At 44.1% G+C, this 11,949-nt stretch overlaps 1 protein-coding gene across 2 annotated transcripts in view; it reads left to right on the top strand.

Annotated features, from left to right (window-relative positions):
* The window catches only part of LOC122544193 (myelin-associated glycoprotein-like), a 57,028-nt gene that overhangs the window by 29,286 nt on the left and 15,793 nt on the right, over positions 1–11,949 (top strand). For both annotated transcript variants that reach the window (XM_043683245.1, XM_043683244.1), the window contains exons 3-7: positions 819–1,175; positions 3,810–4,097; positions 5,600–5,857; positions 9,661–9,918; positions 10,725–11,027. In XM_043683245.1, the coding sequence (XP_043539180.1) occupies positions 819–1,175; positions 3,810–4,097; positions 5,600–5,857; positions 9,661–9,918; positions 10,725–11,027 (1,464 nt within the window). The remainder of the gene's footprint in view (positions 1–818; positions 1,176–3,809; positions 4,098–5,599; positions 5,858–9,660; positions 9,919–10,724; positions 11,028–11,949) is intronic.

The raw sequence follows: 11,949 nt of genomic DNA on the forward strand, positions 1-11,949 counted from the left end.
ATGTGATCCAAATTTACTAATTAGTCTATCATGCAGAACCTTGTCAAAGGCTTTACTAAGTCCAAGTAAACAATGTCTATTGCTCTGCCCTCATCAACTTCTTTGTTACTTCCTCAAAAACTCAATCAAGTGGGTGAGACACGATTTCCCTCACACAGAAGCATGCTGTCTGTCCCTAATCATTCATTGCCTCTCCAAATGCATCTAAATCCCAACTTTCAAAATCACCACCAACAACTTAGCCACCACCCACAGGTCTATCGTTCCCAGGCTTTTCCTTGCAGCCTTGCTTAAACAATGGCACTGTCCAGTCACCCTGCACCTCACCCGTGGCTATAGATGATACAAATATTTCCGAATGAGCACTGCAAATTCCTCCCTAACTTCCCACAGCACCCTGGGATACACTAGATCAGGTCTTGGGGATTTATCCACTTTTATGGCTCTGTGCTAAATTTGCCATTTTAAAACAGAACATGTATGTGACTTTGGAACTCATTGCCTCAGGCAATGGTACAAGTGGGAACTGTAAATATTTTTAAGGCGGGGTGGATTCTTGTTGGGCTGGGGAATCAGCGGTTATTGGGATAGTTGGGAATGTGGAATTCTAAACATAAACAGATCAGGCATGACCTTATTGAATGGTGGAACAGGATCAAGGGGCTGAATGGCCAACTTCTGTTCCAGATTCAGATATTCATTCACACTAATTTGCTGTTATCCATGTTAGCCTCCTCTGTACTCTGTCTCCTAATTCAATGATAATTGGTTGTGTAATGCCCTATACCTCTCCCTATCTCTCTGTCTCTCTTACTCAGATGTGGCGACAGAAGAATGGACAATGACAACTTCAGATCGAAAGGCCATCAGTGGGTCGTGTGTGGTTATACCTTGTACATTTGACTTTCCGTCCCACACTTACAAGGCCGTGCACGGAGCTTGGTTTAAGTACTGGTACTCATGGAAATACACTATCGCCTACAGCAAAGATCCCAATTATAGGATGTCCATCTTTGTTGGACGCACAGATATAATTGGGGACTTGGAGCAGAAGGATTGCTCCTTGAAGATTGATAACCTCAGACCTGAAGACAGTGACAACTATTACTTTTATGTGGATGTGAAGGGATTTGATGATCACACCTTCACAAAACCAATCCAGCTACAGGTTCTAGGTAAGCCCCAATCCCTGTAACAATCCATTGGGGTATGGGTCAGACTGAAAGTTGTGTGTTCAGGTCTCACTGCAGGAGATATCTCACTGATTTGTTCACAGGATGCTGCACTGTCAGATGGTCACTACTGGCGTAGTGCCGCACTGTTGGAGGGCCAGTACAGTGAAAATGCAGCACAGTTGGAGGGTCAGTGCTGGCGGAATGCCATACTGTCAGAGGGTCAGTGCTGAGGGACTGCTGCATTGTCGGAGGGTCAGTGCTGAGGGACCGCTGCATTGTTGGAGGGTCAGTACTGAGGGAGCACCGCACTGTTGGAGGGTCAGTACTGAGCAAGTGCTGCATGTCAGAGGGTCAATGCTGAGGGAGTGCAGCACTGTCGGAGGGTCAATGCTGAGCGAGCACCACACTGTCGGAGGGTCAATGCTGAGCGAGCACCACACATGTCAGAGGGTCAGTGCTGAGCGTGCACCACACCGTCAGAGGATCAATGCTGAGGGTATGCCGCACTGTCAGAGAGTCAATGCTAAGGGAGTGCAGCACTGTTGGAGGGTCAATGCAGAGGGAGCACTGCACTGTGGGAAGGTCAGTGTTGAGAGAGTGCCGCACTGTCAGAGGGTAGCTACTGAGGAAGTGCTGCGCTGTCAGAGGGTCAGCACTCAGGGAAGGCTGCACTGTTAGAAGGTCAGTACTGAGGGATTTCTGTATTATTGACAGGTCGGTAGATGAGTCTAATAATTGCCAGTTATATTGGCTCCCGCATTTGCCATATCACTGCTTGTGAACCAGAGGAGGTCTGTGTGGAGGGACTTGGAGATTCAGAAGAGGAGAGACTATTGCTATTTTGAACATTTTCACCATTCAGTGGAACTGAATTTGAAGTTTTGAAAATCATACAGACCTTGCCACCGTGGTTGGTCACCAGGAAGAGAGATTCAAGGAGAACTGTGCAAGGGAGCAGTGATCTGGGCAGAGAAATGGCAGGGTCAGTTCAGTGCTGAGAAGTGTGGAGTGATGTACTTTGATAGCACTAACAAAGAAAGAAAACAGACAACAAACAATTGTAGTTGGACAGACAGACATACCCATTTTGAAAGATTACACTAATAAAGTGGTTGAAACAGTACATGGGTCCCTTCTGCTTTGAACCTGAACTTGGGGTGAGTGCAGAGAGAGATCGCTGCACGGTTAGAAGTGGATGGTTCAAGCTCCAGTTCAGTACTGACCTGAGCTCCCAGTCACTACAATAAAGATGCAAAGGCTCTGGAAATGGTGCTGGAGAGATTGACCAAATGGTTCCCGGGAGCAGGGATTTTTGTGACAGGTTTCAGGTGAAGAAGCTAGAGCTGTTCCCCTCACAGTGAAGGAGACTGGGGGCAGTCTGACCAAGGTGGTGCAGATTGAGGACAGGTTTACATCAGGGAAACAAAGGAAAGCTGTTTCCATTGTTATGAAGGTGTAGATCTGTACTGTACCTTTAAGACAGAGTGGTAGCTGGCACGGACCTAGAGAGGCTCAGAGTGTGCTGGAAGATTTAAAAATGTAACATTTGGTTGACACAAACAGCTGATGCTGCGTTACCATGGTACAAAACAAATTCAAATTCGGCCAGTTTAAATTATGCCCTAGATACCAAAATCTGATCAAAGTTGAATTTTACTGTTTTGAATGACATCAAACCAATGAAATGATCCAATGTTTTGGGGTATAAAATCAGACATCTTGAACAGTTAGGAGGAGAGTAGCAAAGAGCACCAATGAACACAGACTGCTAGCAGAATATCTCTCTGAAAGGTACCTGTTTATAAGAATTTTGTGCAGCAGAAGACTGGAGAAAAGACGACCCAGGACAATCTAGAGAGGAGAATCTAGAGAGGAGAATCTATGTAGAAGAATCTACACAGCAGAATCACTGTGTAACGGGTGACTGATGATACAAGGACCAGGGGAGACAGATTGAAGCTTCTGTGGAAGAGATACAGAGGGGGGGTTTGTGAGGAAAGACAGGAGTTTGGAAGAATGAGTTGGGGAGGTGAGGGGATATCAAAGAAAATTTAAAAATTCTGACAGGACTAGACAGGGTAAACACAGGAAGGATGTTCCCAATGACCAGGGTAGTACACAATCAAAAGGTGGCAATCTAAGCAAAGAAGGTAAAATATTTAGGACTGACATGAGGAGAAATGCCTTTACCCAGAGAGTGGAGAGTCTGTGTAATTCTCTATCACGGAAAGTAGTTGAGGCCAAAACATGGAATGTTTCCAAGAAGGTGTCAGATATGATAATAAGGGCTAAAGGGATTAAAGGGTATGGGGGAGAAAATGAGGAACAGGGGATGAGCTGGGTGATCAGCCATGATTATACTGAATGGCGGAGCTGAAGGTGGAATGGAAGGGGTTATTGTCAGTGATTTCAAAAGAAAATTGGATGGATGCTTGAGCGAAATAAACTCATAGAATGACGGGAAGAGAGCAGGAGAATGGGACTAACTGGATTGCTCTACAGGGCAAGCCAGCACGGAGTGGATGGGCTGAAAGTCCTTGAGTTTTTAAGATTCTGAATTCTGACGGAATGCCATAGAACCAACCCCAACATCCTTCTAATGGATGCTAACATCTGGCTCTTCCCATTTTACAGATGCTCCTGACCGTCCCAAGATGTTACTCCCAGAGGATATAAAGGAAGGGACACTGGTACACATCATCTGCAAAGCCCTCCACACGTGCCCTGATAACCCTCCCAAACTGACCTGGAGTCAACTGCCGTCTTCCTCAGTGAGTGACACCATAGAGAGCGGGGACGAGATTTCCACAGTGCTGACTTTTAACCCTTCATACAGGCATCACAATCAAATTGTCCACTGTACATGTGTCTACCCTCAAACGAACCATCGAGTGTTCAACTCAGTCACCTTGAGTGTGAAATGTAAGTTATTGGTAACATATTGCTGCCTCTGATTGAGATTGCATTGGTCTTGTATTAAATCAGGCATTGGAGAAGGTGCAAATAGGATCTATAATGGATGATGCCAGAACTGAGAGGTTATAGCCATCAGGAGAAACTAAACAATCTGAGGCTCTTTGGTCTTGATGCTTGATGAAGCTGATGGGTGACCTGATCGAAGGTGCTTAAAATTCTGAAAGGGTTTTCCATCGGGGAAACATAGAGAAGATGTTTCCAGTTGTGGGAGCAGGGGGCCGATCATAGAATGCACTCCCTAAAAAATCCAAATGCAATTCAGAAGAAACATCTTTCCCTCGAAAGTGGTCAGGAGGTATAAATGTGGGATTCATTCCCAAAGGGAGTGGGCTGGAGGGAAATGTGGTACTCGCTCCCATAGGGAGTGGGGGTGGGGAGAATGTGAGACATGCTCCCACAGGGAGTTTGGAGGCGGGAGAATGCGGCCTTGCTCCAGCAGGGAGTGTAGGGTGGGAGGGGGTAATGCGGAGGCAGAATGTGGGACTCGCTTCTATAGGGAGTGTGAGGTGGGGGGGGGGGGGGGAGTGAATGTGGGACTCGCTCCCACAGAAATGTGGGGGGAGAATGTGGGACTCACTCCTAAGGGGAGCATTGGGGTGAATTATTTCAATGTATTTGAGTGGGAGAAGTTGGATAAACAGATGAGGGAGAAATGGAGAGAAGGAGATGGTGATAGGGATGGCAGATGCTGAAGAGGTTGGAAGCAGGCTGGTGTGGGGCAGAAACACCGGCATGGAGAGGAGAGGAATGTTCCTGTGTTGTAGTTTTGTTGTAATTCTGTGTAAAATTATCTGCGGGTCAGGGACCAACGCAGTTTATACACATACTAAACTTGAAGTTGTCTGCAGCTCATTATTATTTTCAATTGCTATCTATATCTGGTGGTTAAACCTTATTCTCTTGCATAGTTATTTACATAATGTGGGTAAAGCTGGCTGGACCAGTATTTACTGCTACTTGAGAAGGTGGGGGTGAGCTGCCTTCTTGAACCGCTGCAGTCCATTTGCTGTAGGCAGACCCACAATGCACAATGCCCTTAGGAAAGGCATTCCAGGATTTTGACGCAGTGAACCAGATGATATATTTCCAAGTCAGGATGGTGAGTGCCTCAGATGGGAACTTGCAGGGGGTGTTGTTCCCACGAATCTGTGCTCCTGTCCTTCTAGATGGAAGGGGTCATGGGTTTGGAAGGGGCTGTCTAAGGAACCTTGGTGAATTTCAGCAATGTATCTTGTAGACGGTACACACTGCTGCTACTGAGTGTCGATGATTGAGGGAGTGGATGCTTATGGATGTGATGCCAACCAAGCAGGATGCTTTGTCCTGGATGGTGTTGAGTTTCTTGAGTGTTGTTGGAGCTGCACCCATCCAGGGCAAGTGGGGAGTATTCCATCAGACTCCTGATTTTATCCCACTAGTTAATATGTTGATAATTTTGTATTTGAAAGATTCTCCTCACAACACATCGGTCAGGATGACAACAGGAAAAGGAAAGACCGTTTCTTTAATCTGTTCCAGTGATGGGAATCCAGCAGTTCACAGATTCAACTGGTTCAAGATTTCCAAAGGGAATGTCACCAATCTGACATTATCTGGTCAAACTATCACTGTTCCTTATGGATTTGAGGTGGAAATCTCCTACTACTGTGTTGCAACAAACAGCCTGGGCAGCTCACAGTCTCTCCCTGTTCATATTCCCACAGAATGTGAGTACTTTTAATCCTCGTTTTAAAACAACTTCACATCACCTTGAAGCTTCCGGATGAAGCGAATACCTTTTCAGTCAGTGTTCTGTCATTCAGAAGTTTTAACGCTCTCTCGGATGATTCCTGGAACATGGGTCAAAAAAAATGTCAGGGTTCAGGTGTAGCAAGTGCTTTGGAATGCAAGTGGGTTGTTGATGGTTGTTCCAATGGGAATTGGGAACAAAAGTTAATGGTGTTGTTACAGCTGTGTGGTGCCCTGAACACATTTGGAGAACTGGTCTCATCACTGAAACAGTAGAGGTGGCGGTGTACAGGAAATGTCACTGGCCTGATAATCCAGACCCCACCCCAGCTCATCCTCATGGGGGACATGACATTCCAACCTACCATGTCAGATGGTGATATCAAAATTCAACAAAAACGCAGAATAAAAAAGCATCTTCATGCAACCACTGTCAATTATTACACAAACCTACTGGGTTCACTAATATCACAGTCACAGATAGTCATAGAATCATACAGCATGCAAACAGACCCTTCAGTCCAACTAAATCTGTCATTCCTACCCAGATATTGATGTGGTTGACAATTAACTGCCATCTCAAACAGCCCCCGCAAGGCACTCAGTTTTATTCCCAAGGATCAGTTAGTGATGTAAAAATGATACAGGCTCACCATTATCAAATACATTAAAATGGAACAGAATGCATTTAATGGAACAGAAATAAGACTTTAAACTGGGTGCAGAATTTACAAAGGACGATTCCAGAACTAAGAGATTATAACTACCAGGGGAAACAAAAAAGGAGAAAGTGAGGGCTGCAGATGCTGGAGATCAGAGCTGAAAATGTGTTGCTGGAAAAGCGCAGCAGGTCAGGCAGCATCCAAGGAGCAGGAGAATCGACGTTTCGGGCACAAGCCTTTCCAGCAACACATTTTCAAACAAAAAAAAAGGCTGGGTTTCCTTTCTCCAAGAAAAAAGCTGGTTGAGGACGAAATGAAACCAGAAAATGCTGGCAGTGTCTGTGGAGTTAATGTTTTTGTTAGCTTTAGAATGAGGAGGCGAAGGAATGACCTGATTGAGGTCTTTAAAATTCATGGAGATGTAGAGAGGATGCTTCCAGCTGGGAGATGGGAGTGAGGGGCCACCAATAGAAGGCAGCCCTAAATAACTCCAATGGGTTAATTCAGGTTTTGGTAAGTGTGAAGTTCAGAATAAGATGGAATAGTGGCAGATGAGGTAAATGAGGAGAAGTATGAGATATATGTGTTGGCTCACATACACACTTTGGTGCAAAGAACATGGAGAGATAAAATAAAGGGTAGAAGTATGTACAGGAGCATGGAAGGTGGCAGGACCAGTGAGGAGCAGTTAATAGAGCATACAATGTCATAGGTTTCATTAACAGGTGCTTAAAGTGCGTCGGGTAGGTTTTGGCGTCACCCTTTTAGCGCTGATCATTTGGCCCCGCTGTTTTGGCTCTGAACTGTTTTGGCACTCATTAGTTTGGCACTGAGCTGTTTTGGCGCCAATTCAGAATTGAAAAAAAGTCTTGTTTGGTTAAAGAAGAGAGGATGACTAACGACCCGATGTAATTTTCTCAACTAGTAAGAGTTGATAGTCAAAGCTGTAATGACCCACTGTAGATTCAAATCTCGTTTTGCAATCATTTTCTCATTTAACAACTGTTAATAGCCTTGATGATACTTAAGCCCTTCTGTCTTCACATTGGAAAGCTGTAATACAATTTTCTTTGTATTTTCTTGAACAGCGCCTAGCAGAAATGGCTGAAAACATTCTAAGCAAGAGAGACGAACCAAAATTTTCACACAATGGTTATCTATATGTGTTTGATAAATGTAGCAAAATGTAGAAATTCATTTTTATAATGGATAGGTTAAAAATAATGAATAAAAAAGAATTAGATTTATTTCTTACAATGCAATAAAAACTAATTTCTTACGTGGTCTACAAGACATTTTTTATTCTGAATTGGCGCCAAAACAGCTCAGTGCCAAAGTAATGAGCGCCAAAACAGTTTAGAGCCAAAACGGCAGGGCCAAATGATTGGCGCTAAAAGGGCGGCGCCAAATAGTCCCATTCCGGCTTAGAGTACAGCAGCAAAGAAGTGATTTCAACTGTACAAGGTACATGTTAGACCTCAACTTGTGTATTGTGTACAGTTGTGGGCACCACATTATAGGAATGATGTGAATGCACTGGAGAGAGAGTTCAGAAGATATTTACAAGAATAATTCCAGGAATGGTAACAGAAACTTTAGCAAGGAGGGTAGATTGGAGAAGTTGGGACTGTTCTCCTTAGAGAGGAGAAGGCTGAGGAGAGATTCATGAGTGGTCTGGACAGAGTGGAAAGGGAGAAACTGTTCCCACTAATAAACAGAGGAACAAACAAGGGGAACAGTTTGACAATGTTTTGTAAAACAAGCAAATGTAAATCACAGAAAATCTTTATCACACAGAGAGGTTTGGGTCTGGAATGCACTGCCTGAAATTGTGATGGAGGCAGGTTCAATTGAGACACTGGAGAGGAAATAGGACGTTTATTCAAACAGACACAATATGTTGGGTAATGGGGAAAAGGCAGGAGATTGCCTTTCTGAATTGTGGGAGAAAGTGAGGACTGCAGACGCTGGAGATCAGAGTCAAGAGTGTGGTGCTAGAAAAGCACAGCAGGTCAGGAAGCATCCGAGGAACAGGAGAACTCTTTCTGAATGGTAACAATTCTGAGACTCTCCAAACTAAGGGAAAGGGGGTAGTTAGTTTCAGGGTTTTAAGCCAGTGATATTGAAGGATCGGCGATGTTTCCAAGTGAGGATGGTGAACAAACTGGAGGAGAACTTTCAGGGGGTGGTGTTCCCATGTATCTGATGTCCTTGTCCTTCTAGATGGAAGGGGTCATGGATTTGGAAGGTGCTGTCCAAGGCACCTTGAGGAAGTTGTGCAGTGTACCTTATGGACGTATGGTGATGCTGCTCATTTAACAAGGTTATGCTGTCCTTGGCGTTTTATTCAGAGAAGTGGTAAAAGACACAGACTCCGAAAAGTTTAAGTTTGAAGGTTTTAAGGCCAATTTGATACTGCCTCAGGCAAAAGGCTTTTAAGTTTAAAAAAAAGCACATACAATGAAAGGACGGTGGCCAGTTCTCCCACCTCAGCTTTTCTCTGGTTTGGTTTGGTTTTTTGACAGTCTAGCTATTCACTGAAAGCAGTCAGGCAGTTGTGAAGCTGCTGGACTCAAAGAAGCAGCTCCATGCTAATCCTTCCTCTCCTGTAAGACCCTGTATTGGATTTTACCTTTTGCGCCAAGGGATATTTGTGGGGATTGTTGCAAATATTTGGAATAGCATCATTAAATTGAAATAATCTGTTTGGGTTTTCCGAGAGGTTAAGTTATTCTGTATTCTGTTCTCTTTTGCTTGTGTTTCATTCGGTATTCTTGCAAATAAATTCTGTTTCATTTAAAACTAAGTAGGTTGACCAGCTACATCCCTCCTGGAATATCCGTGTTACACCTGCTTAAAACAACGAGTAAAATTAGGGTCTGGGCTACTTTCTTGAATTGTTTTGAGAGGGTCTGGCCTGGTCCACAACAGATGGAACACACTGCTGACGACTGGTGGTGAAAGGAGCGAATGGTTGTGGATGTGGTGCTTTGTCCTGGATGGTGCTGAGCTTCTTGAGTGTTGTTGGATCTGCATCCATCCAGGCAAGTGAGGAATATTCCATTGCACTCCTTCCTTTAGCTCAGAGTTTAACGTGTTGATAATTTTGTATTTGAAAGATTCTCCTCGCAATACGTCTGTCAGAATGACAACAGGAAAAGGAAAGACCATTTCTTTAAGCTGTTCTAGTGATGGGAATCCAGCTGTCCACAGATTCAACTGGTTCAAGATTTCCGAAGGGAATGTCACCAATCTGACATTATCTGGTCAAACTATCACTGTTCCTTATGGATTTGAGGTGGAAATCTCCTACTACTGTGTTGCAACAAACAGCCTGGGCAGCTCACAGTCTCTCCCTGTTCATATTCCCACAGAATGTGAGTACTTTTAATCCTCGTTTTAAAACAATTTCACATTTTCTAAGAGTCTGGTGCTGGAAAAGCACAGCTGGTCAGGCAGCATCCAAGGAGCAGGAGAATAAATGTTTCGGGTATAAACCCTTCATCAGGTGACATAAGAGAGGTAGAATCAGTTAAGACTATACTCACTGGAGTTCAGAAGAATGAGGGGGGAATCTCATAGAAACCTACAAAACTCTAAGAGGACTAGAGAGGGTAAACAGTTAGGCTAGATCTGAGGATCACAGTGTAAACATACAGAGTAGTCCTTTTAGGACAGAAATGAGGAGAAATCTCTTCACCTATAGCATGGGGAGCCTGTGGAATTCTCCGCCATAGAAAGCAGTTGAGGCCAAATCACTGAATGCTTACAAGAAGAAGATTAAGTGTTTGGGACTAAAGGAATCAGAATGTATGGACAGAGAGAGCAAGAACAGGGCGGTGAGTTGGATGATCAGTCATGATCCGATTGAATGGAGAATTGGTTTGAGGGGCGAAATGGCCTACTCCTGTTCCTATTTTCTATGTTGCTATGACTTTGGAGCTAAATGGCATTATGGCATTTATCACAAAGGGAACCAGGTGGAGCTTGACAATAAGGAATACCAGGTACATGATCATTGTCCCTGAGAATTGCATAATGTGAAATTAAATTGAACCACCTCTTAGTGGTTCCTAAACAAGTTCTTAGGGCGTTAGTGAGTCTGACTGGGTGTCCAGCCCAGTGACATTACTACAACACCATGGTGTCCCCCTGAACTCATTGTTTTTACTGTGTCTCACAGATGGTGCTGTCATATTGCCAGAGTCAAGGTGTACCCAGTATCAGACCTACATCATCTGCCTGTGTCTGGTCCAGACCAACTCCACTGTTAACGTCACATGGGCTCTTCCAGATGGAAGCACTGGTGAGACGGGATCAGATGGAATCTATGAAGCACAGTCAGTCACAAACAGCTCCTTGATGACCAACACTCTCACCATCAGAGGTGGAAAATTGTTTGAGGGGATAAACTGCTCCATAGCAGACGATGGAGGTGGAAGACCCTTACAGAGGCTTTTGGAAATCCAGTCTGATGGCAGGCCAGGTCAGTATCTGCCCAAGGTCAATTTAACAAAAGCTTTCCTTTTAAAAGAAATAATTCACAGGATGTGGGTATCACTGCCTAGGCCAGCACTTATTGGTCATCCCTAACTCACCCTTGTGAAGGTGCTAGTGAGCTGCTGTCCATGTGATCAAGGGACACCTGCACTGCTGAGTGAGCTGATATTCATGCCCCACTGTTCATGAAATAATCACCAAAGATCACAACTAGACCACCAATTCATCTGACTGGATAAAAGGAATCTACAGCAGGTTTTGTAATTAATAAAAAGTTGCTTTATTTATTGGAACACACTTAACTTCAATAAGAGCAGAAAAATTAATGGACTTCTAATTTACTACAATGCAACTGAGACTCTACCCCTTCAGAACAGCAAAATACACACACACACACACACTTGTTCAGAATTAAGACAGACAAATGACTGACAGTTTTACACAAAGACAATGGATGCAAAACAATATAGACAGAGTAAAGTAAACTTTGAAGATCAAAACTCAGTCTGCAAGGTGAACAATCATTTTCGAATATAGGAGCATGAATTTTTAATTTTAGCAACATTGACATGAATTTTTTTCTAGGTGATGGTTGCTATCTAGAGTCTTAGAGATGTACAGCATGGAAACAGACACTTCAGTCCAACCCGTCCATGGCGACCAGATATCCCAACCCAATCTAGTCCCACCTGCCAGCACCCAGCCCATATCCCTCCAAACCCTTCCTATTCATATACCTATCCAAATGCCTCTTAAATGTTGCAATTGTACCAGCCTCCACCACATCCTCTGGCAGCCCATTCCATACACGTACCACCCTCTGCGTGAAAAGGTTGCCCCTTAGGTGTCTTTTATATCTTTCCCCTCTCACCCTAAACCTATGCCCTCTAGTTCTGGACTCCCCGACC

The sequence above is a fragment of the Chiloscyllium plagiosum genome, chromosome 47 (assembly GCF_004010195.1).
Source record: "Chiloscyllium plagiosum isolate BGI_BamShark_2017 chromosome 47, ASM401019v2, whole genome shotgun sequence".
Lineage (NCBI taxonomy): Eukaryota > Metazoa > Chordata > Chondrichthyes > Orectolobiformes > Hemiscylliidae > Chiloscyllium > Chiloscyllium plagiosum.